Genomic DNA, 26897 nt, shown 5'->3' with positions numbered 1-26897 from the left:
GCTCCTTGGCTCTGCTTTCACGCAGCACTTCACTGCATCTGCCTCTACAGCACGGTATGAAATTCAGCAAGTCCATCTCTGCCTGTGAACTACAAGGGCTGCTGCCAGGCTTACTGACATCTTCCTGGTACCAAGAGATTTGAAATCACTGAAATTCCTAGCCCAGCCCAACTGGGAGCCATTACACAGGTCATGACTTTCCCTGTGCAGCAGGCAGCCCCAGTGAGATGCTCTAATCATCTGCCTGAGCTGCTGACATCCATTGCACCCCAGCCCATGCCATCAGCCAGGGGCCAGCTGGCTGGTAACATGAGGGACAGCCCCAGCAAGAGGGAAGAACAGGCTCAGCAATCCAGCAGGGTAAAAGCAGACCGGAGAAATAGTCACAAGGTTCAGACACTCATGAATTCGCAGCAGAAAATCCCTTGGGGTTTTGAAATAAGCTGCAACTTGTCCTAATTTGCTGCCTCTACTAACAGTAGAGAACTTGCTTAAAAATAACCCCAGACCTCTCCAGCCAGCCATAAAACCCAAATTGCTCGTGATGATTTCGATACCGAACTGTTAGCAAAAACCAACTGTTCTTTCAAGATTTTGCATAGCAGTACACAATGGGATGTAAGCTTCCTTTCTAGGGTCATGACCCTTGCTCTGAAACCAGACCCTGTTCTTCTCCTGCACATAACCAGCATCCTCACCCCACTCTCCTCTGCAGGAGCTGCTCTGGCTGCTAAGCCTGGAAAAGATAGCAGAGAGATTGTAACTGACATGATGTGACACTTAGATGGGGCAAAAGAGAAAGGAGGAAAACACCATGGGGGAAAAAAAATAGATACAAGTTGATGGAGCAAAGGAGGCAGAATTGATGACACAAGGCAAAAAGCTATAAGCAACATCGCAGCAAAGAAACCTCTGTGGATGTCTGTCGGCTCTGCCCACATCTTCACATCCTCTCCTCTTCTACGCAGGCTGCAGTGGTGGGGAGAAATGACTGCAGCTGGTACAAAACATGCTTTGGGCCTTTTTTAGCTATGCTGGAGGAAAGATCTGTAGAGAGCCTTGTTTCTGCTCCTCTCTCCCCTGCCATGGCTCACATACTCTGGCCCCACACTGGAGCTGAGGAACTCCTTAAGCAACAATAAGCATTTTAGCCACAGCAGGACAGGGAAGCAAAAGGCAGCACTCAGTGCCTGCTTGCCCTTTTTTGCCAAAAAGATTGTAAGGTTTGTTGTTCCACAACTTGCCCATCACCTTCCTGTTGGTCCTTGACAGCCCCACGCACCGAGTAGCTCAAATGCCCAACAGAGAGGGTGTGGGGAAAACACTGCCTTATGGCCACAGCTCCTTGCTGATGTACCCCAGGGATGGAGCTGGGAGAAAGGAGCTGGGAAAAAGGGAGTAGGAGCGGCTGCACTGAACAGAAATGCTTTGTGCTGCACAAGGGCGTACATTGGAGGTCAGAACCAAGTTGGTTTTGGCACGAGCACAAGAGGCAGTGAGGAGAATGAATGAGAAGGCAGCTGACCCCGGGGAGAGGAGAAGAACGCAAGAGGAGCAGCTGATCCGTGTCCAATTCACAGGCTGGAAAAAGCAAAGCAGCATAATTTGGGTTAAGATTCAATGACTTTACATGACAACAACAAAACAAAGCAAAACAAACACAACAAGCATTTGGACAGGAAGAAAAGTGTCAACTAACTGGAAGGCATGGGTATCTGGAAAGATTAACAACATCTGAGGGCACTGCCTTTCCACTCTCTCACCTAAAAACCCAGTCCTGGCAACTTTTCATCGATATAAAGGTTGTCATTACACTGATTTTGCCATAACGCTGTTGTAATACTTGCCTACCTCACCTCAGAACTACCATAAAGGTGTTCTGACCTTTCAAGTAGTTCGCATGGGATAAAGTTTGAACTCCAGCTTGCTCAGAAACTTGAATCAGGTCCCTGACAATGCTCCTTTGTCCCACTTGAAGCAGGGCCGCTATCATACTCTGGTAATTAAAAAAAGTCATATTGTCCTTAGCACAAAGGTACAATGCACTTTCTATAGAAAGGTGCAAGGGTGTGGAGGTCAAGCAGAAGGCTGCAGGACAGAGGCTGCACTTCACAGAGGGGCAAAGATGTTCCTCAAATCCAATCACCTGAAGTGATGGTCCGGGCCAAAAACAGTTTACATATAAGCACTTACATCCAGGTCTGCTAGGGCTGGTCATTACCTCAACCCCAGCAGGCAGGAGTTTGCTGTCCTTTTTGTTTTTAAAACACAGGCAGGTTCTTTTCCAGGAAATAAACGGCCTTCATTTCAGAGCACAGCAACTAACATTAGTCAGTACGTACACCCAGGATATATTTAATAGTTAAGAGTTACATGGAACACCATCACCTCAGGTATATTTGAGATTAGAAGAGGTAAGAGAAAAAGGAAGATTTCAGAGGGCAGGGCTGTTAACTCAGGTTATTTCTATAAGACCTCCCTGCTGGCAGGAAGTCACAGCACTGCATCTGTGCTTGGGGCACACAGCTCTTCGTTCAGCTGCTCAGGCAACAGGCACAGGAGATCACACTTGTGCTACACAGCTGCCTTCTGTCTCCTGCTGGAGCTCCCAACTGCAGCACAAGAGCCAAGGCCATCAGCACACAGCAGCACCAAAGAGGCTGAACTGCTGTTCAGCTCCTTACCAGCACCTCAGCCAACAGCCCTGCATGCTCAGTATCCAATTCTGATAGCAGCTGGTCAGTGAGACAGACAGACAGAAACCATCCCCTTCAGCTTCATCTCACTGCAGCCCAGTGGCTGTGTACCCTCATGCAACTCTGGCTCAGATTCATGGTATGGTAACAAATGAACTGTAACTTTACCCACGGGGTTTTCCCAAGGTGATGTTTTGTCTCCACCTTCTGGCTGCCGCAGGATTCATATACACTTGAAAGAGAGCACCATGAATTCACACTCAGCAATTCAAAGCTCCCACAGTGTGTCTGAACAAAAAGGACCTAGCCAAAATATGCATGGTGCTCATATCTTGGCAATCTTCTAGAAGGACATGGAAGGGGGAAGAAAAAGGCTTCACAGATATTAAGTATCTTCAAAACACTTTCAGAATTATTCACTCCTAACGCAGAGAATTTCTGTTTAACTCACCTGAAGGACTGCAGCATAATAATCCAAGTACATGCCACCACTCTAAAGTCAAGGGAGGAAAGAGTTGAAACTATGGGATCACACTGAAACTTTCAACGGGATCCACAGAGCACACAACGTCCTTAACAAACGAGGCTGAACAAATTGCAAATGGTGAGACAGATAAATAGGAAGTGGTTTCATCAGTTTATTGCTTTCTGCAAGGTGAACTCTGCTGCCATTTGATGTATGGTCGAGCCCATGAAGGAATACCCAATGCCACATACACACTACAACGGAGAGCAATGTTTTATCACAAGCTACAAAACTGGTTGGAAAAAAACAAAAACCCCACATCAACATAATTTAAGAACCTGACAATAAATATGACATCTCCAAAAAGCTACTGGCATTCACATTGATCAACTGATTCTTTTTTAATTTCCTGATTAAAGCAAAGTGGTAAGGGATCAAGTGCTCTGAAACACATAATTTGGTGTTTTCAGGACATCCTCCCAACGCACACGCTCTGAACTCCATCATTTCTTCATTAATACCAAATGGAATTAACATACTCTGTTGCTAGTTTAAATATCGAGAGAAAATAATTAGCACATTTCAATATATTAACTAAAAGATCATCTGTATAAAACTCTTCAAACATGAAATAGCTTTAAATTAAACAATATAATTATTATACTTACAGGAAAACAAACTAGAAATTTATTGCTACCACAAAAAAAAAATCAACGTGTTTTGAGGAGGAGAATTTAGATTAACATTATTGCTATGAACACCAACAGTGCCAGAGACAAGAATCTGATTCTGATATTTCCTTATCGTCCACAACCGGCTTTCAAGGACACACATGGGACTAAGGAAAGTTAGGGTCCACAATTTCTTATTCAGAATTAGGCTTTATGGTCACATGATATTTTATTGCCTTTCTGTGTAACAGCCAGAATCCATCTGCTGCTTCTGTGTTTCAGCATTACCATTCATTAGATCTCCTCACCAGGGAAAAAATAAATACAAATAAAAATCCACAACTACCATAATCTTACTTTCCCTCATTAGATACTGGAATATTTGAACCTCCATACTGTGTTCCCCTTAGCCCATAATAAAAACTAAAAAAAATGTGGGAATGTTCACGATGTGGAGAGTCCGTGACCCTAAACAATGTTCCTAGGCCAACCATTAATGGATTTGCTAACAAGCTTCCCCCAAAAAGCATTTTTCAGATGCTGTAGGCTGACTAACAACACTCAGTGCAAACAGTCCTACCTACTACTCTACCAGTCCCAGAGCCAGCAACTACACCTGCGTGCAGGTCTGCGCAGTCCAGTTTCTTTGCAATGCACTGACTTCCAGTCACAAGAGTATATGTTCCTATAGGTAGAGCTTTTGGTTTTCAAGAAGCATGCTGCTTTCAGCAGGCATTCTTCCTAGGTCATATACTTTCTCAGTATGATTTTGTGGTTTTCTTACATACATTCAGCTAGCTGCTGACTTAAAAGCTTATCCAGGCTAATCCAACCTCTCCCTTCAATTTTAACAACCAACACTAGAGTTCATAATAATAGTTTACATTGATGATAACCCTTAATGTAACAATAGCCATAATTAATTGCTAAAGGATTGTAAAATAAACCAGGATAAATTTCAGCCTACTCATAGATTGTATTATTGCTGAACGGAAGGTTTATACAAACCAGTGTGTTATCGACTGAGAGATTCTCAAGTCACTCTAGAAATGAAGAGGACAGATTCTGTATTAATGCCACTTTTTTACCTGGAGTAGCTGAACTCTGCTGCAAATCAACTACTTAGAAACATTCGTCTGGGTCTGCAGGAATGGCCTGAAGGAAGAACTGGGTTCAGGTGTCAGCCTCCTACGGGTCACATCATTTTACAACATGCCCTGGGGTCCAAATTGCCTCATGCAAAAGCAGGGCTCTAACCTGATGCACGATGGGATCGAGGATTCTAACATCAAGTGTGGACACCGAAGTACTGACTCGTCAATTGTGGCCATAACAGTTCCTTTTCCTTCGCCTCCACTCCCACATCCCTCCTCCAAAAAAAACATCAGCACAAAAACAAAATAGTATTAATATTTGAGGGAGAAACACAATGGTCAAGTTGTGAGAAGTGGGATTTGAGAAACATACGCCTTTCTTTTCACGGCATGCATGAAAAGGAGTCATACACCAGGAATTGGATCCACAAAGACAGCAGCTCAATGGGAAATAAATCTTCTATGCTGTCAGACAACTCAGGGTAGCACTGTGTGTACCATATACATACGAAAACAAAATCTCTGCTTCTCTTCTGACAACTTAAAACATCAAATATTTTAAATGGATCTCTTTCAATGCTGAGTTGTATTTACAGTTATCCACAAAAATGTGCAAAATAAAATCAAACATCAAAATAAATGCAAAAGTCCAACAAATGGAACTTGACATTAAAAAAAAAAGACAGCAGAGATTCCAAGTCCATTTTATATAAGCTTTAAAGGTTGTTCCAACAAAACTTCTGGGGATTTAACAAATCCAAACCACGCTGCACTTCAATCACTAGCTGTCTTTGTTGCAGAATTCACAATGTATTCCACCAGTGAGGTCTTTCACAACTTTTTCTTTGACCAGTTTTTGCAGTAATTTGGTTTCACCTGTCACATTGTGCATCGTTTGTCTGTTCATGGCAGCCATGCAGAGGTTGTTGTAATAGTGCAAAGGTGTGCTGGGCTGGTCGAGGTCATACCCAAATCCTGCTATGCTTACTTCATCACATAAATGTGTGGCCAGAACAACTGCCATGACCCCAATCGTGGGTACATTCTAAGAAGAGGAAAAGAGAAAAAACAAGTCTGTTGAATTCAAATGGCTTCAGATGCTCTCTTTTGGCAGTTTTACAACACTTCACAGTATAAGCCTATTTCCTCACTTACAAATTAAATCAGCCAAAGATTAAATCAATCTCTTAAAACTAAACTTGAGTTCAAGGATCTAAACCAAAAATTTCAGGGCCGATATTAATACAACTTGAGTATTTGCCCTTCATAAGAATTTTGGCTTTTGACACTACATTTTCTCCTGTGAACTGAGGGCAAAATGCCCTACTACTATGTATTCTGACTGCAAGTGAACCCTCGTTCCAAATACTCAAACAACTCCTGACGTGTAGTCACACTTGGCATTTCTTCATAGATGCTTGTTTCAGCCTTCAACAAGAAACATCCTAACAGTATTCTTAGAAACCTACTTCTCATTGAACATTTGCTGATGAGGGTGAGTACACCAAACCATGCATAGCCTCCTTGTATCCTAAAATATTACATTATTTGTTTAAAGAAACACTTTGAGATCTGACGATCCTTCAAAACATTTCTGCGCCAGGGTAAGTTTAGGCTGGATATCAGGAAACACTTCTTTACAGAAGGGGTTGTTAAGCAGTGGAATAGGCTCTCCTGGGAGGTGGCTGAGTCACCATCCCTGGACGAGTATAAAAACTGTTTGGATGTGGGCTCAGGGACATGATTTAGCAGAGGGCTGTCAGTTAGGATAGTGTGGTTGGACTCAATGATCTTTAAGGTCTTTTCCAGCCTGAGTGATTCTATGATTCTATGATATGTTGGCAATAACTGCTTTCATGCAATGTAAAAAGGCAATGGTTACTCAGTACTTCTCATAGCTCAAGAGAACTGCTGACACAATTTGACAAATAATTAAAATTTAACAAAAATGCAGTGTTTAATTAAATTGGGTGATTCATCACTCCATGCCATTGCTAAAAGCTAAGGCTATGGAGAGAGGATACACCCACCAGCTGCTACTGAGCACCAAGGCACACACACAGAAACTCCCATAGTGGGAAGAACGTGCCAGTGGGAAGTCTGCTTTACAATTCCCCTGTTTCCATACTCTTTCTGCTTTTCCCACAGCCGGAGATGTGCCTGTCCATAGCTGACCTCTGGCTCGACTTAACAGGACTGCTGTCAACACACTCTGGTGTATGCTTTGAACATTTAACACTAGTCACAATGATGCACGAGTGAACACACTGCACTGGAATGAATTTACGTCTTACTGCATCTGAAAGCTTTGTACAACAGGCCATCTCCTCTCATCACAGGCACAACACCTTAGCTTAAAAAAGTGAACTGAAATCCTCATTTGATTTTACACAAATGAAGAAAATACAAGTCTTCTGAGAAAGAGCTCATTTCCCTATTTTTTCATACAAGCACTGGCATTACAAAAACCAACTCTGAAAGAAGAACCATTTTTCAGTTTCTTATTTTAGTCTTTCATACAATTTCTTCCTCCTAAAATGAAACTTCTTACCTTATCCCAACCCCAGAATATTGATCGAGGTTTGGGAAACTCTAAGATGTCCAGGGCTGTCTCTTTAACAATGACTGGATTGAGAATCCGAAATTGTTTTGATGTAAAAGGAATTTTCTTGGCAACTTCCTTCCAAAAGAAAAGTCGTATCCACAGAGACTAAGATAAAGAAATAAATAAATAGTTAGCCCAACAGAACCTCTGGCACTATAAAGCGTATCAGAAGTCATCACCCATAAACAGAAGTCATCACCCATAAACAGAAATTCAGGAAACAGTTTACAGCTCAGGTGGCTCCAGAATAGCAGTACACTGTTCAAGTGAGCAACCTAGCAGAGAGAAAACCTTCAAGGTGTTTGGAATTGAGAGAGGGCAGCAGGCAAAAAGTCTGCTTATTCTGAGTATTTGACTGCACTGCGTGTTTCATCAGTCAACGCATCTACCACCACCTCCAGGAGCTCTGGACCTTCCCCAGCACAACTGGGCAGCAGCAGTATTTGAAGAAAGGAGAAAGGGAATCAGTTTTCTACAAACATTAACCAGGGCATTTTGAAGTAAGCCCCTGTCTTAAAACAATTGCTGAGGCTTTGAAGCAAGCAGCTGTTGTTTGACAGCAGCCACCAGTGATAAATGCACCACTTCAGAAAAGGATTTACATTAGACTCAGCAAACTCAATTCTGATCTTGTGCCATTTACACTCAATTAGATGCACGCTGATGCAAAAAGCAACACCATATCAGGCTAATTTACAAATCTTTCCAAAAAACGTGCAACAGTAAAGAAATTATAAAACTGGTAGAGCTGCAATGTAGGTCTGTATTGTTTTAAACAGGCTTTTCTGCTCTAAGGTGCAACTCCACAGCAGCTTAAACCAATCGAGTGTTGTTTGCTGCAGTCCCATCTTCCTGCCTGTTCTCTGAGCACTTCAAACAATAAATAAAGACATTTAGCTTCCAGATGAGTTCCCAAAACTGGCTCTCTGTCACAGCAGAAACAGTGGAGCAAGGAAAAAAGTGGGAATGCTCAAGCATGGGGACAGAAAAGAGCCACAGCAACCTGCTCTTGAACTGATTTAAACTGCTGCAGAGCCACATTCCCTTATGCTGCTTTTCAATATAAATACATTTTGTTTAACCATCCGTAGCACACGAACAATGAGAGGAAAAAGGCTGGGGAAAAGAACAGGACCAACAGGACAGACCAACATTGTCCTGTCCTTGCTTTGAAAAAAGAAAAATTAGGCAGCACAAGTTCTTAAAACTGCACCAATTCACACATTCAAGAGTATCTCCTCTCCACAAAATATATTTGAAGTGTTCCAAACAAGGCAATATCCCTACACACCTTCACTAAAGCAGTAGTAGACAGCCATAACCAATATCACAGGTCTCTCATATGCTTTCACTTTGAAAAAATAAATATATATTAGCACATATCACACAGAACTAAAAGGAAACTTGGAGTAACTAGACAAAAACTTAAAAAGCTGCTGTTTTCAAAGTGTGGACTGAAAAGCCTAGCTAGGGCGTTTCTACTTATGGAAAGTAAGTGCCTGCAAATTGAAAGAGGTAAAAAACTACTGGTTTAAAGAGTTTGGAAACATGGAACTCTCCTGTCGGCTCTTTAGAGGTATGTGCACTTCATTTAGTGAGAAATAAGTGACCTCTTCATTCAGGAACCACAGGTAAATGTGAACTAATGACTTCAATACAGTTAATTGCATGTATGCCCACCACTGCAGCTGCACGGATGTCAGTGGTTAAAGAAATGGGACTAACATCCCAAAATCTCATTTCTACTACAGGTTCTGCAGACTTGAACACGTCACTTAAATCCAACGTGAAATGAGTTCTACTTTGTTAAATGCTCAGTATGTCATGTAGCTCAGTGTCTGTAATCTACCAATATCTGCAGGAAAAAAGAAGTCACTGTCAGCATGGGGCTTAACTCTGAGTGCTGCTACCAACTGTAACTAGGAGGTAGCTATAAAAAAAAAAAAACCCAACACCAAAACCAAAGCTACATAAGAAATCCCCAATATACTAAATGAGGAAGCAATGCATCAGTAAACTTCTTAAGCACTAGAAACCAGAAAACAAACAAAAAAATCCCAGTTACATGACACTGTCACTGTACATACCAGTGTTTCATTTTTTACCATTGCTTGAAGCCAATTGAAATCAACACTTTTAAAGAGGACAGCCACAAATAAACTAGCAGGGGGATACTCATGTTCAGAAAGTGGAGCTCCTTCTGGGTAAGTCATCCTTATAGTAGTTTTGTTACCAACGTGATCTGTGTATCCTTGAACTGGCGCATCATTTAACCTATGAAAGCACACAGATAGGAACTGTAGTTAATAAGTGCAGAGTACAGTCTCATTAAAACATCAGACACTAAGCAAAGAACGTGTCCTTGGCCCACAGATTTCTTAGCAGAGTACAGTGTTTTCTCAGTATCTCCATGCTCCTCGCTTCACGCACTCATCCACTCCTTATCTTTGAGAAGATGCCAGTTCTATTTCTGGAGCAGCTGGCAAAAGTACGAAACATCAAAAGGAAGAGCTTGAATAGAAAAGCAACTTAAACCAGCACCGCAGAATTTCACATTCTTTGCCTTGTGCCAATTCCATCTTAAAAGAGAAAAACACACAGGCAGTTTCCTGCACAACTGCTTGCACGCACACACAGGAGCATTACACACAAAAAAGGCATTCAGATTATCCCTTCTCTCCCACACAGGTCAGTGTAGCACATCCTGTGTGCTCACATCATTCCAGCTCACCAAAATTTGGGAAGCTTGTAAGAACCAGAGACTGGAAACTCTGTCACTTCTGTGGAAGTGAAAACCTCATGGTCTTTTCTTTATCAACAGGAAAGTCAACTGCATGCTGCCAACCCTAATCTCAGTGCACATTTAATGCAAACTCTCTGCCCTCTCCATACCAAGATTTGCTCACCTCTGTACAAGAGACACTGATTAACTGCACCAACTCTTCCCTTTGTAAAAGGAAGAAGTCTTACTTTACAAAGCTACTCATGAACACACTTGTATTGAACTTGTGACGTTACATGACTCAAATTACAAAGAGAAGAGCTCAAACAGAAACACTCAGAACACATGAACACAAATCATACTCTGGACATTAGCAAATATGGGTAACTCTAGAATCATGGAATCACTCAGGTTGGAAAAGACCTTAAAGATCATTGAGTCCAACCACAACCCAACCACATGACCCTAACTCTAACAATCCTCTGCTAAATCATGTCCCTGAGTACCACAACTCTTTCTGTAAAGAAGTTTTTCCTGATATCCAAACTAAGCTTACCCTAGTGCAACTCGTGGCCATTTCCCCTTGTCCTGTCACCTGTCACCAGTGAGAAGAGACCAACCCTGCTCTCACTGCAATCACCTTTGAGGTACTGGAAGAGAGCAGTAAGGTCTCCCCTCAGCCTCCTTTTCCCCAGACAAAACAGCCCCAGTTCCTTCAGTCTCTCCTCATAGAGCACATTCTCGTAGCGCTTCACCTTGTTGAAACCACACATCCCAACCAAAAAAGGGGGAAGACAGAAATGAATCTTAAAGGCTACCTCAAAAAGTTTAAATATATGAATGGATAAAAACAAGGTTGCCTATTTGTCTAGGATCTCATTGGTTCCTAACTCAATTCTGCCCACGTTTTCTGTTATCTGTAGTCCACAAATAATTACACGGAATGTGAACACAAGATTGGAATTTTATCCATTCACAAACACGTTTCACAAAAACACTTTCAGAAGCAGCCTGAAATGCTGCATAACTAGTTGGAGATGTTTTCCTCACCAAAAAAAAAAAAAAAAAAAAAAAATTAAATTAAATTAAAAAATAAAATAAAATAACACGTTGGCTAATAAAGTAAAATAGCTTGAGTCTTTAAATAGAAAATACATACCTTATAACAATATCATACTGATTCAGTAAGTGACCTAGCTCTGATCCATACAGAATTCCACCGCTGCCAATAACAACACAACGCTTACAGTGTTTTGACTTCAAATCCTCAGGCAAATCGTGCTCTGGTAAGAGTTCAAGAAGATTTTTAAGCTTATTAAAGAACCTGTGGAATCCAAAGGGAGGTCCGTATTTAAATAGAGCTTCATCATCATCCATGTTTTTTCCTACAAAGGGAGGGATGTCCATGCTGTATTTCTCCGCAAATAACTCTCCCATTGCTTTTTTCACATACGAAGGTCGGCACTGTTCCTGCAACACAGCACTGGCATATTGCTGTGCTCTCTGAAAGGAAACATACACAATTTCAGTCTCAGGAATGGGAGAAAAAACTCTTAATGCAACCCACCAGGTGACCACTAGCAGTTAAGCAGAGTTTCATAAAAAGAACTTAAATATGGAAGCACAAGGCATTTTAAAGAGGTCACCAAATAACAAGCAGCTCAGGGTGAAAACCTGCAAGTGAATGAGATGACTGGACAGAGACTATCTGGCTAGCAGATTTTCTGAATAATAGATTAAATCAGTAAAAAGAGGCTAGTGAAAGCTACACTTTCTTCAAGAGAGACCTTCCCTAAGATCTGTTGGAGAGTTCTTGTTAAAAACAATGTGAAATTACTCTCACCCATTAATTCAGCAGTGAAAGTGCAAGAGGAATTCTAATCCACTGCTCAACTGTGTAACCTGAATTCTGCCCTTCCTAAGCTTTTAGCAGAGACACACCAGCTGGGTAAAAGTTCTGGCAAATGGCAGCCTGCTTTTGCTTTACTGATCGAAGGAAAGCAACACTTCTCCCCAGAGGTACTGCTGAAGTGGCTTTGCTAATGACTAAAACACAGCTTGAAGAGGAATGCAAAGTGGGGGAGTTCTAGGTCTTCTTTCAAAACACGAATCACCAGAATAAAAAGGGCTGCGGTACCAAGTTACAGAGAAAGCTTAAGCTGCAAGATAAATTACGATTGATCTGTCTCATCAAAGAAGTTAAACATGCATAGTTTTCAAAACTATGTACTGGCAAGCTAGCATCTGAGGCAAAGAAGAAGAAAAAACAGCAAAGGTAGCATTTTGAGTCACTTAAAAATACATCCTTTAGAATATTCTCTTCCCTGATGTAATTCTGCTTGTCTTTCATCCACTTTAATTCAAATTAAAAAAAAAAACAAACACAAGAACAACCACCTCCAATGAAACTACAGTAGCAAAAGTTGGGGATGGAGGATGCAGTCATTAAAAGATGTGTTGCTATTTCAGTTCTCCTTCTGTACTGTTAAGAAAAGGGAAGTGCATATCTGAGTATGCAAGGAAGTAAAATGGGCATCATTTGTGGGGGGGTTTTCTGCTGTTGTGTTTTCTTAAAATAGATTAATCCACAGAACTATCTCTGCTGCAAAGGCCACTGTAAGTCCAAGCACAAACAACGCACTTCTTCCTGGGCAAGTCACAATGGAGCAACTTCATACTGCACTTCACCATCTGCATCTTTGGAAGAGCCTCATTTTTAAGGCTGACAGCTAATAGCAATCACCAGCTGCTCCAAACAGTTTGCAATTGGCTGCTACCTAGCTAGACAAAAATGCAATATTTCCTCCTCCTGCATCTAGCATAAACAAAATGAATGATGGGACAGCAATATGTACATGCCCACATAAACTTCAGGCTTGCCTGGCTTACGGTGGATGTTGGCTGGAAACAAGAACGTGTTACCAAGAAAAGAAATGAGAAATGAGAAGCAAAGAGGAGGCAAAGAGATTCCCTGAACCTGTAGAAAACCTACTAAATAAGGTGGGAGGTGGGGAAGGAAGGATGCACAGGCAGCAAAGCTTGAGGGCTTCTGCTAAATATAAATTGTGTCAGAGCCGAGACGTTCAAAAACAGAAACATAACAACCCCAAGCTAAGTAATGCATATAAAGAGCAAGCAGGTCAAGTAGCAAAGACAGAAAAATGTCAGGAAGAACCGAGAGAAAGAAAACTTTACTGATCTCTGTCACACGAGCTGAGAAGCCATGTGCAAACCTGCACTTGAAGTATTTGCTACCTTCAACAAATAAACAAAGAGCTGCACATAAATAAAGAGCTGCGCTCTCCTACACATTTGACAAGTGAATCCAAAAACATGGGAGCATCTAGAAGGTAAAGCAGACTGGGGAACTGGCTTTAGTAAAAATAAACTTTTGGTTTAATGCACTGGCTCTGGGTGGCTTATTTTTCATCTGCACAAATTTTCTGAACACAAAAGTTGGCACTGATGCAACAGAAAGGCAAACAGCAAGGAGAAGGGAGGTAACTCCCTGAAACTGAGTGCCAGCAAAAGGCTCACAGAAAACTGCTCTCCCTGGCAACTTTGGGCTGTCTACTTGCAGCCCTTTGCTCTGCTGCTGCAGGGAGCCAGCTGAGGAACTGGGGCCTTGCATGGGCTCTGGGTCACCATGCAGGATGCCTGGCTGCAGCTGCCTTTCTGGCATGCATGCAGATCACTGCTCCAGCACAACCCAGAGAACTAAAAGTGCAGCAATCCTATAACCCTTATTATATGGTATGTCATTTATGAACAGTCATTTCATAACGACTACAAGGACTCATAACGACTATTAACAACACTTTGTTTCAACCAAGTAAAAAAAACAAAAAAACCCCCAGATACTGACCTTTACGCGATCAAAGTCCACATATGGTGTTTTTGTTCTGTCACATTCTTCAGGGTAAAAATGTAATTTGAGGATATAAAGGAAGCACCCTCCAATCACAAACAGTGCAAGGAGTCTAAAAGACAAACGGGTTTATGCAGGGGTTAGGAGAGGGGAAAAACAGAATCACTTTTTCCAGCAACTCACAAACTGCTAAATGAGTTTGTTTTTTAATAAGGACAGTAGAAGAAGTTCAGATGAGGATTGGCATTTGATTCAAACCAACAGATCTAAGTCCTTCTTCCTCCAATTTTTCACAACTCCTCAGAGCTATGCACAGGAAAGTATGAAAACATACAGACTGCTTTGATAAGGAAACCACTGCATACTGACACACTGATGCTGTGAAGTTCTCTGCGCACGTTTTAAATGCATCTCTGGTGGGTCAAACACTTCTCCTCACGTACAGAAACCAAGAAATTACTTCTCTTTTCATACCAAAAAGGAAATACTATTTTAAAATATGTCTTTTCATGCAAGTTTAAAAAAGGAAAGAAACTTCAAACTGCAATGTTTTCAGCTAACAGTCATCATTCACAAGCAACACCTTCAACTCACAGGCAGGCTAGACTGCAAAATTTAGATGCTCAAGTTTATACTGAAGAGCCCAATTTAATTATTTCTTTTCTTCTTCTGCACGTTTTGGGGACACAATCCCTTAAAACTGAGTGATATAAGCTATCTGTGGTTTTGATCTACTCATTTCTCATTGCTATGGAAACTCAGTGTTTATTTCCACTGTTGGTTCATTTCATGTTTAAACCAACACACAAAAATTAAACCCTTATTTGGTTAGATTGTGATTCAGATGTATAGTTTGAGCTTTATTACTGACTTTTGTTTTAAAACTTAACTATTTCCTATGGTTTCCTAAGGTCTGTACATTTGTTTTTACAAATGCACCACCTCAGTATTCAGTGCTTCTTGAAACTCATGCAGACAAATTTGATACGGGCTCCCAAGATTTCAGGAAGAGAAAAAAAGACAAAAGCCTTGGCAGTAGTACTTATCTGTACTCAAAAAGACTGCAAGCACTGGTGAGCAAAGAACTGGAATCTCACAACACCTTGGGAAAACATTTAATACAAGACAATCTGAGCTCCTCAAAGAGTGCCCCAACAGAAGCTGTGTTCCTAACCCTCCCTTCAGCTCCTGTGGCAATCCCATACCTTGATTTCTTTATTCTTTTTGTAACTTCTAAAGCTAGGGGAGAGCAACTGCCCCTATATTACCATTGCAAAGACACTTACTTGTGAGTACCTTTTAAAAACCAGATTGGTCTTCTCATCTTCATGTGCAGCTACCTTACACCATTGCACAGGAGGCAAACAATCACTTTTCAGCTTCACAGAGTTATTGTCACTCAGCATTGCTGGGAAAAGAAAATAACATTTTATCACAACTTTTTCTGAATGAACAAAATGTTCAAAGGACACTGACTGACTGCTGATGTGCTTTGTTTGCCAGCAAAGGCTGTGACTCTTACTTACTATGATTATTATCATGTCAGGAATACCAAATCCCTCCTGACTGCCTTATGATCAAGACCATGCTCGTTTCAGATGTCCAACAGGAAATGATTCTAAGAATACAAAAATGTTTCCATGTATTTTCCATGTACTTGCCTTTGTACTCTTCACAAGCCTGATCTTGCAGATCGTTTCTAACCTTGTGCTGCTATGATTCTAAGTCCAACTCAGCCACTTACAGTTATTTGCGCCTGACCCTGGCCAAACACCATCTTGTTTATCCACTCATTATCCTAAGCGTACTGCAATATATCTGCAGCCCCAGCCAATGTGGTCATTAGAGCAGCAAGTAATAAAACAGATACACAGACGCTGTGCCTGCAGGGCAGCACGGCCAGGAGGCTGCAAGCACTGCAGCAGTTCCTGCACCTAGCAGCAGCTCCTTCCCCCGACCTCTGCCCAACAGGAGGTCAAAACACTCCCACACAGATGAGCCAGTCACTCATCATTAGCTAACGAGATGCAATCTCACCACTTTGCAGGAGACAGTTTGCAAGGGCCCACAAGCTTGTATCAGCATGCTGCAGGTCCGAATGTCCACCGCTCCCTTTGATCAGACAACTGCAGAAGGCACAGCAGTCCTCCACAATGGAGGAGCTCAGCCCTATTCATTCCCTTTCATCTCAGCCCTTGACCCTCCCCACTCTCCAGTGCCAAGATGCTCACATACTTGCTGTCCTGCCAAGAACTACTACAAGAAAAGTTAAAAAAAAAATAATTGCCACTTTGAACCACTGCCCATCTGCAACCAACCACTGTTCTGACACATGGGAATGAAGGAGCTGGTGAGGCAGATGGGTTCCCCCTCCAGTTCTCAAATCCAGCCACAGAAATCTCAGGGATACCCAATTCAGAAGATGACATAAAGTCTCCTTCTCTTTGTGAAGCCACAAGCAGTTGCAACAAGGCAGAGATCAATACCAGCATCCTCTATCCTTTGAAGAGCGCACAACTGTGAAGTGACACTTTCTAGAGCCACCTCCAGGAAGCCACAATGGCATTTCCCACAAAACAAAGAAAAAAAAAAAAAAAAAAAAAAGGAACTTGTGCTTTTTTTGCCAGGAGAAAACTTTACCAATCACTTCAAACGTAGCATAGAAAAGCAACCAAATCACACGGGAACCTCCAAATACTCACCTGTCTGTATTTACTAATTGCACAGACTCTCTTGAGATGTCACACTCATCAGTAGCCCTTTGTAACAAAGCAGCAATACCTTACTCAATGCTTCTAGGAGGTCTGAAAGCACTGCACAAACCGAGGTCGTTATGCTTGTCTTGGGACAAGCTAAACTAAAACCCAAGTTGTAAGCAACAGCCAAGGTCTCCCTGAACACAAACAGTTAAGCTGGAAATCCAACCCAGCTCCAAGCTCCCACACCATCTGCCAGGACGCTTGCAGCAGGTCTCAGGGAACTTACCAAGCCTTACAAGCTCATCATTCCTTCAGAGCAATTTTGTCTTTATTGGCTGCATTTGTGTTATTGACCAACAATAGCACCAAGGAGCAAAAATGTGTTTCAATACTACCACCCCATTCACCAACATTACAAGCCAGTTTTGTTCTCAGCTAAGACTTGCAGCAAACCCAAACACATCTACATGGGTAGAGATCCAGCACGCTTCAGGAAAGTTTGTTCCAAGAGCCATAACCTCAAGCCAGTATGGACCACCGAGATGAAGTGCTCTATCTTGAGATGTCCAGCACCACGCCAACAGCACCTGCATGATCCCCTCATGCGCCAGGACACGACACACACCTTTCCTGCCACACCGTGCACAGAAGACAACTAAGCACCCCTGACCACTGCTTGGGACCCAGTACCTTTATACCCACATGTCTCAGAGGCGGCAGGTATCACATGGAGATGCCTGGATCTGGTCTTGTCCAGCGCACGAAGCGAGCAGAGCGCACTGGAGAACGGCAGAGAACATAAAGAGAGGCTTGCAGAACACGTGCAAAGTCCAGGATTGCTCCACGTACCACGGAGAGTACACATAGCCAGGTCACCTCGGAGACTGGCTCAGACTAGCACGAGCAAGGGGCACTCAGCAATGTTTGACAAGAGGGAAGCGGATCCCTCCCTGATAGGGACAGCTTTACTGCACGGATGTGATCATCCAGTGCAGCGCATGGCCAAGCTGCGATGCACAAAACAATCAGCACATCTATCGCTTCCGCAGGTCTCTGTAGGCACACTGGGGGGGCAAAAGAGCCTTCCCTTGAAAAAGAAAAAAGGCTGATTAAAAAAACAACAGGAAATAAGCTTCAGCAATTTTCCATAAAGAAGAATGCAAGTAATAATTATCTCTCAGATAAACAATGAGTAATTTGAAGGCAGTCTATAGGAACATAGATCAGACACATCTGAATGAAAGGGTAACTATCAAACTTGTATCGGAGGATCCTGATATGAAGAAATTATTGCAGTAACATACCAAGTGATACACTGAGTTCTGGCCCTGGTACAGGCCACATTTACAAAAGAATACACTCTGCATTGAGTACACATTTGAATCAAATCCATAAAGTTTTATAGGTTGAATTACAGGGGCAGGAAGAAGAACCTTGCTGTCCTCGCTTTGTTCAGAGCAGGTTTCTATTTTTTTTGCCAATTAGTCTGTCCTGTGTTAGGGCCCAGGTTTCACTGCAGTCTGACAGAAACCTTCACTGGTGAAAGTCTGCCCAACACACATACAACTTTATATTGCCAAACAGCAACAGTGAGCTCTTGGAGTCACCCTGCTGCACTGAATGACGCAGCCAATCTCCTCTGCAGGATAAACCATGAAAGAGCAGCCTGCAAACAGCAAGCTCTTAGTAACTTCTGAGGATAAGAACTTCCAACTGCAGAACTGGAGACAGTGGTCCCACAAAAGACACACTTTTCATGAAGCCTTTCAAAACAAAGGTAGGGCTGTGGAGATCTAAAAAGGGAAGGAAACAGAGGAGGGGAGCGATGAGGACAGAACGAGATTAGCGAGGAACGAAGCCTGAAATAGCCAGGTAGTAGAGCAGTAAGTTTTCCCTGCTTCTAAGCAACACAAATTCCAGCCATCCCCAAACAGTTGCTTTACTCATTGTAGATGTGCAGAAAGCAAGCCAGCTTTCTGAATGTGGAAAAACAGGACTGCATCAATCAGCTTAGCACATTCTTTCATAGAATCCTAGAATGGCCTAGGTTGAAAAGGACCACAATGATCATCTAGTTTCAAGCCCCTGCTATGTGCAGGGTCACCAACCAGCAGACCAGGCTGCCCAGAACCACATCCAGCCTGGCCTTGAATGCCTGCAGGATTGGGGCATCCACAACCTCTTGGGCAATCTGTTCCAGTGCGTCACCACCCTCTGTGTGAAAAACTTCCCCCTTAAATTTTTTTTCAATTCTTTTAAAATTCCTTGGACATCGACCCTGCACTCCTAACAGAGTCAATAAACATCTCCCACTCACTGGAATGACAGAGGAGTGCCCAGAAGAGCAAGGCAGTAACAAGCACTTGGAAAGGCATCCTCCCCAGCTTCCAAAAAAATCTGAATTTGGAGAGAACTGCAGCAGTAACAAAACCAAGCACAGAAGTTACAGCAGAGTGCATGTACCCACATTTTGTTGTTGCATACAGTCACCACTGTGCCCTTTCAGAAACGAGCAGCCTATGGTTGCTCAGAGAGTCATTAACACAAATGTCCCAATTTGCGTACAAAAGACGTCTCAGTAGTAATGCTGTATTACAATCACATTTTGCATTGATATTTCTATAGCTACTCATTGTGGTGTAATTAGCGAGGACTCCAGAGACTTAAATTTGCTATTCATCTACTGAACTTAAGCGATCTCTGTAAAGCTGCTGTGAAAGCTGAATTGGCCATCAGCAGGAAAGCACTCCAAAGCTTTTTGTGGTGTTATTCTTTTCACCGTAATTTACATTTGTCTCCCTGTTATTCTCGAGCAGACAAGATTTCATCACTTAGAGTATTTCAGAAGCAATTAATTGGGACTTCTCAGCCTTTTTCTGTGGGAATGCTAAGAAACAACGCTTAGCATATGTCAAACTGTTCAACGACCACTGCCACACCCTGAGAAATTACACCCAGCACCCAGATAAACCCACAAGCAAAGACAAGGACTCTGAGCCCCTGCTGTTTCAGCACTAGCAGCCATGTCACTCATGGAGGCAGAACCATCCTGCAAAGGAGTGCAGGAGGAGACATACCTCCATCCGTCACCATGCACTCATTCAGGACTAGAACTACAATCCCATGCAGGGGTGCTGTTTCCACTTACCTCCCTCACCCTGTCAATCCAAGGACATTCCAGACACACCAAAACTCCAGTTAGCAGCCTCTAGGGCTGAGCTCAGCATTATTGCAACAGCAGCCACTGTTCCAAAACAACCATCTCTGTGCAGGCAAGAACTGAAGCCACGGGGTTACTGCAAGGAACCAGCTCTGTTCATCCACCTAATCTCAGTAAATATCTGCACGTGGACAAGAGAATTTACAGCATTGGAAAGAACCCATAGAGATGATCGAGTCCAACCCAGCTTCACCTGAACCCATGGGGAAGCTGCCCCAGGCAAGCCAGTGGCTGAAAGCCCTGCAGAACAAGAGCTGTCCTCCAGGTATATGGCATCTAACACAACATGGACCGCACCTGAAACTACCAGGAGTTGAGAAAACCAACTAACGTTCTCCCTGGCAGCATGCTGGGAAGTGGTAGCAAGTAGCAGCCAGCTCTGTGAGTCAACCAGGCCATCTCAAGACCATGAGGCATGACCCAGCTTTTGAAGTGTGAGAGAAATGATCAGGAAGGTTGCAGTATAAAGTCCACAGAAACTGAAAACTGAAAGACACACTTCTATCAAACAATTATTAGGCAAGAGCAATAGAGCTTGAACAGGCAGTAAAACAGATGGCGATACTAACACAAAGCACCTCTGTGAACAAAGTGCTCCTTTCATGTCCCTCTCTTCCAAATCAGGCTATCAAATAACTTTAATTCAAGAAAACAAACGACAAAAATTAAGCACCAACTCTGCCATACCATTGCCAGCACTTGGCCAAAATTTTGCCCATGAGAAAGGTTACATATTTTGTTGTCATTACTGACCAAATGGATGACACCATATCCATCTTGAAAACTTTTGTAACGAAGAGCAGTGTTCTAACTGGATGTTATCAAGTTGGGTAACAACAGAAAAATCAGTTGGGTTAAAATTTATAGTTGAATTTTGTTGCTTTTGCAGTACTATAAACCACAGATATCACAGTAGATAAGTGCTAAGACTAAAGAAAAGCAAGAAAAAAGAGGTGGAAATAGTTAACTAGGTGATAGTTCCTGTGGTGTGCACCTGTTAAACACAGCCTCTTAGCAGGAGGAGAATTTGAAAAGAAGATGAAGGAATTAACAGATTCATTAAGAAATCAATCAGAAATCTGAATGGAACAGTGATAGTTTCATACCACATCCTCAAAGCCCTTGCTCCCTGCTACGAGATGCTGGCATTTACACTCAAAACACTCTTCCAAGGCTCCTAAGCCAATCCACAGTGCCTTCAGATCCTTCCTACACTTCCAGACTTCACTCTCACTGGAAAGATTAAACCATAAGGAAAGAATTTTGCAAATAATCTCTGTTCCGTTTTAAAGGAATCATAATAAACAATGATTTCTTTTAATCAAAAGTGGATGAAACCGCTTTCCAGTATTCAGGGAGAGAAAATGCAGTAATACAAAGAGTAAAAACAAGGGAACTAAAGATAGCTGCTTGTGAAAACGACTGCACAGGGAGGCCTCAGCAGCTGCAAGCGCTGTGTGGTCAAACTGTCGCCTTAGAACTGCAGCGAAATAGAGGCATTCTCATCCTCCCAAAACATGGGGTCTTCCTTAAATACAAAACCAGTTTTGAAATAAACTCTTCACATGAATTTCAAGAACCTGTAATTAGATAAACAAGTGGCTTGGAACAACATATGAGTGTTCCCTCCAGCAACAGACACTCAAAAACTGCACCACAGAGAAAGACTGCCTTCCTTTCCAATGCATCTGCTGCTACGAATCCTGACTTCCACGCCAGATTTTAAACGTGGGTTTTAAGGACTAATTGAAAAGCCAATTGAAAAATTGCCCAGATGTTGAAATTGGATCACAGACCGACACAATGAAAGTAAAAATCCTTTTATATGGAAGGGCCCACTTGACCAGAGTAACAAAATACGCAGGAAAGAGTAGGAAAGGAAAAAGAAACAGGCAGTTTAGTCCAAAGGAACTGCTCCTGACTTAGGAAATCTCTTTCTGTAACACAAACTGAAACATCCTCTAAGAATCACAGAACAACCCGGGCTGAAAAGGACCACAATGCTCACCCAGTTCCAACCCCCTGCTATGTGCAGGGTCACCAACCAGCAGACCAGGCTGCCCAGAGCCACATCCAGCCTGGCCTTGGATGCCTCCAGGGATGGGGCATCCACAGCCTCCTTGGGCAACCTGTTCCACTGCATCACCAGCCTCACCTTCCTCCTAATATCTGACCTAAACCTCCCCTGCCTCAGTTTAAAACCATTCCTGCTTGTCCTATCACTATCCACCCTCATAAACAGCTGTTCCCCTTCCTGTTTATACACTCTCTTCAAGTACTGGAAGGCCACAATGAGGTCTCCCCAGAGTCTTCTCTTCTCCAAGCTAAACACTCCCAGACCCCTCAAACTTTCCTCACAGGAGAACTGCTCCAGCCCTCTGATCATCATAGTGCCCTTCTCTGGACTCGTTCCAAGAGCCCCACGTCCTTCCTGCACTGAGGGCCCCAGGCCTGGATTCAGTACTGCAGATGGGGCTTAGGACTTTCCCTCAATAGCACACAACTGTGATCCCTGAAAACTAGAAGCATGAGAAGAAATTCCTGAAATATTTAAGATTTGATGCAGGTTTATCATGGTGCAGAAGCATGAAACCTTTGGGTTACAGCAGTGTTAGGTGTTCATCTTCAAATAATTCTTTGACCGACATCTTCTCACTTCTTAGCAGGAATGGTCACCAAACATGACAGGAGGCTATAGCAGCAGGCGCAGATCAGACTGCAGCTTCTCAACAGAGAAGAAAAAAAACCTGCAACTAAAGTTAAAAAATTAAGAGACTTTTGTCAATTTTTTCTTCTGCAGCCACTTTACCCACAGTAAAGTTGGCACTTTAGCATAGATGTTGGATACAACTCCTCTGGATTTATCTGTTTAGTAGCTACTAATACTGAATGAAAAACAAGCACTTGACATAGATGCTTCTTCTGATCAACAGCAGAGTCTGCTGCTTCAGTTAATTTAATAAAGGTAACAGAAACAATACTTCCTTGATGCCAAAAAGTTTAGCCTATAATACGGTTATAAGCACCCACAACAGGACATTTAATTACATTTCTGTAGTGTGTCTCACAAAATGAACTGTAACTGGTAAGGCTTTTTAATCAAACAATAAGATGTAAAAACCAAGGTACCTTGTACAACCTGCAATTCATTTAGTCACGATCTGTCTTCTACAAAAATGAGAATGTGTAATGCTGAAAGGAGGAGCCCATGGGACCAGCAGAGCAGTTAGCAAGATGCTCTCAAATGCACCAACAGGTTTGCAGTCAAAAATTATTTTGGTTGAAGCCACAAAAAACAGCAAGAAGCAACAGCAACTCGGAGACAGTTTTCTCTCTGTGCCATACAATGCCCTATTTTCATTTCTTCTGATTGTTTAACGGGGAACCTCAAATCCTTATTATAATATCAACAACCAATTAACTCATGAAATCATTAACAACTTTATTATAATTGTTGTGTCCATTTGCCCAGTCTTACTGTCAAGGAAGGACATACGTAGCTAGACTACAATTTGCTCTTAACCTTGGGTCATCCTGATCCAGTGTACAGCAACTTATTCCAAATCTAGTGCAATTACTGCCAAAATAAGAAATATTCACATGATACCTCCTGAAGGAATGCTTTCTTCCAGCATCACTACAGCAAACTGTGTGGATATTAACAGCTCCTGCTGAAGTAACATTGTAGGTGAACGACTGGTTCTAAATGATGGTTCAATGTTCAAAATAGGGCTCACCCTCCACTTCTGCCTTTCGCTCTCTGCTTTAGTCAAACTTAACAAACTTTTCTAAGCTTTGCTGTGAAATTTCTCTCAAGTGCTACAGGCTGAGGAGCAGCAAACATCTCTAAGAGATAAACACAATTATCAACAAAACTCCATTCCAACACCTAGGAGGCAACCAATGTCTTGTGACAGAGGAAAATGGTATCTGAATTTGGAATTGTTCTGGCTCCCAAACAAGCTACAGAAGGTCAGCACTGCCGGCCGAGCAAGAATCAACAGGTGAGCCAAAGCACTGCTGTTGTGAAAAGCATCATAATAAAGAGCTAGTCTTCGTTCTTGAAAACAAACCCTCCTTTTATGGGTCACCTGTGCAAGAAGCAGCATTCGGAACTCAAAATCAGCCACAGGGTATCAGCTGAAGCAGGAAAACAAGCACGAAGAACGGAGCAAGTGCACCAGGCTGCGCCCAGAAGCCCTTTCTATGTACATCTCACATGATCCTCTCCACAGCCTTCTCTCTGCACCACAAATTGTGCAAATGCAGAAACGCTGCTCTGCAAAAGAGCTGAGCTGCCAGGAGGGGAAGAAGAAAGCACACAGTATATCAGCACTGCACCCACCACAAGCTGGGTAAGTTCACGTAGCACAAGCAGGAGGCATTTCTGAGCCCTTGCAAAGAAGCCAAAACAAATGAAATCTTTCCCCTTACATGGGAATTTTGAAGAATAAATCATCCCTAAGGAAATGGTCTGAAAAGACAGGGCATAGCATTCATCTTTACTGGGCTAAGGAAACATGCCAGCAGACTTACACAGCCAAGATGTTTCATATTACAACTGAATTATGCAGCAGAATAGCACGGAACAACTGGTAATTATGGAACAATGTTAATGGCACAGCAGCATTTTTACCACCGTATCATCTAACACTCCAAGAGACCATGGCAAAAGTCACACTTAAGCCTACACAAGCAGAAGAGCCAATGCCAGAAGTCCCCCTTGATGAAAGGCTTAAAATTAATTGCAATATTGCTACAATCAATTTCAGTGGTTAACTTCTGAAGTTAAGGCTTCAGCACGCTGGTGGGATGGTGAATGAAGGGCTGCTCCCACAGAGAGCTCAACTTGTTTAGTTCACCAAACAGGTTGTGAGTTTGTTCTTTGGTGTTTAAATGCGTGGCGTGTCAAAGACAAAAGCAAACAAACAAAAGGAGAATGTTACACACAGTGGTCATGAATAAATACAAACTAGGAGCAAAAGATGTTTGAGCAGCAAGAAAACAGCCTTCCCATAGGAGCAATGAAAATTGACAGCCTACACAAGTTGTAAGAAAATCCTTAACAATTCATGAATGACCTTGTGAGAGAGTTGCACTGGGGAAATTTGTCGTGGAGAAGTCCTCCATCCGAATCACTGCTGTGCAGCTTCAAAGCATCTGACACACCTTCAGCAGATGCTTTAACCTCTTGCATTTGAGTAAGCTTTGTCCAGACTCACATTTGTCATTTGAAAATTACTTAATGACAAATTTGAAGTTCTGGTCATGCCTTGCTCAATAACTTCACCTTTAGCAAAGCATGAAATCTTCTGAAGCTTTCCAGGATTTCCTACATCAGCAAAACTACCAGCTCTCCAACTCCTGCAACTCTGCAGTGAGTTTTGCACCTAACAGACCTTTCCACAGCTGTCAGAGACATGTAAAACAACACAAATTAAACATCTGTAGCCCGCTTCCCTCATCAAAAGGAAGTTTCTGCTCTTGCACTTTATTTTCTTACATCCTGTCCCTAATTGCCAGTCAACTGTAGGGCTGATTTACAAGCCCTTCCATGGGAGGAAGGAAGGGCATTGCTTCCCTGAACACCCCAGGAAACCAAAGCCAAGGAAAACCCATCCCTCATCTTCCAAAGGAAGCTGCCAATGTGCCAAGCCCCTTGTGCTCTTCTGACCTTCCAATGAAACTCAGTGTGCTTAGCAGGGACCAGAAACTTCCTGGGGCTTGAACTGGAACAGAGATAGGAGGCAGCAAGCCAGCAGCAGTGAAATGGATGGAGAACCACGTATAAACAAGAAGTTGGAATCTATCCTTGGGGTCCCTTCCAACTCAGGACGTTCTATGATTCCATGATACCAGGCGCTGCATCTGACCAGCCACAGCATAAAGCAGACTTAAAAATACACATTTAGTAGAGGTACATCAATATATATTCACGTAAAAGCATTCATGTCCACCACCTGTCTTCGGAACGAAAAGAAACCTCTGAATGTTAGCAGTCAGAGTCACGGCAAAAGCAGGCATGGGGTAGCTACTGACCTCCACTGATTGCATCACAGACACGTGGAATCATTAAGGCTGGAAAAGACCTCTAAGATCAACCAGTCCAACCCAGCCCATCCCCACCATGCCCACCAACCACATCCTTCACATCCACACAGCTCTTTCAACCCCTCCAGGCACGGTGACCCCACCGCTCCCTGGGCTGTTCTGTGCCAACACATCACCCCTCTTTTGCAGAACAACTTTTACCTCGTATCCAACCCGAAAGGCACACGATGAACATCTCCCATCCATTTCCATCACTACCGAACAAACCTCTCCCCTCCACCACCCGTATGTTTTGACCTTGCCCACCACGACAGAACGACACAACCCATCGAGGCACCCAAACCCACCCTCCCTGAGCAGCGCAGGAGACGGGAAGGTTTTGCCAGCGGCAGCAGCTCTAAAGTCATTCCCGGTTCGCCTCTATCGCCCGGGATACGCACCGGGGGAGGGGAGACGGTGGCTGCCACGTCCCGGCGGTGCGGGCACCACCGAGGGCAAAACCCCCGCGGCTCCCTCATCCCGCAGGAAGAAATAAAACACAGCCTCATTCCCCTCACCAAACCCAGCCCCGCATCCCCACACCGCCGCCGCCGCCTCCCCCCCTCCGTACCCGCCCGCTGCGGCCTCCCCGAGCCCGGTCCTATTCAGGGCTCTCTACCTGCGCCGGGCTCGGCCCGGTCACTTCGCCTCCGCATCGGGGCGGGCGGGCGGGCGACCCCGCCGCAGGTAACGGCTCCGCGGGAGCCGGCGGAGGCGGCGGGGGCAGCGCCGCGGCACGTGGCGGAGCGCAGCCAATGGCGGGCGG

General features: G+C 43.2%; 1 protein-coding gene across 10 annotated transcripts; it reads right to left on the bottom strand.

The window, feature by feature from the left end:
- Positions 1 to 3312: 3312 nt before the first annotated feature.
- On the bottom strand, positions 3313 to 26837 carry ST3GAL5 (ST3 beta-galactoside alpha-2,3-sialyltransferase 5). 10 transcript variants are annotated; one of them, XM_052681386.1, is made up of 7 exons: positions 26751 to 26837; positions 15419 to 15530; positions 14120 to 14234; positions 11414 to 11757; positions 9620 to 9806; positions 7479 to 7637; positions 3313 to 5972 (listed from the first exon to the last, which is right to left on the bottom strand). In XM_052681386.1, exons 1-7 carry the CDS (start codon positions 26785 to 26787, stop codon positions 5709 to 5711), a joined length of 1218 nt encoding a protein of 405 aa, XP_052537346.1. In that variant the 5' UTR covers positions 26788 to 26837; the 3' UTR covers positions 3313 to 5708. The 10 variants fall into 10 exon arrangements, with proteins under 10 accessions (XP_052537346.1, XP_052537352.1, XP_052537344.1 ...); XM_052681392.1 differs by having other exon boundaries at positions 15409 to 15530; positions 26751 to 26834; XM_052681384.1 differs by lacking the exon at positions 26751 to 26837 and adding an exon at positions 17512 to 17680.
- Between the last annotated feature and the right edge of the window lie 60 nt (positions 26838 to 26897).

Source organism: Tympanuchus pallidicinctus, unplaced genomic scaffold, assembly GCF_026119805.1.
Source record: "Tympanuchus pallidicinctus isolate F22 unplaced genomic scaffold, pur_lepc_1.0 scaffold2, whole genome shotgun sequence".
In the NCBI taxonomy this organism is placed as follows: domain Eukaryota; kingdom Metazoa; phylum Chordata; class Aves; order Galliformes; family Phasianidae; genus Tympanuchus; species Tympanuchus pallidicinctus.
The sequence above is the reverse complement of the archived record's forward strand: the minus strand, read 5'-3'. Positions and strand labels throughout refer to the sequence as shown.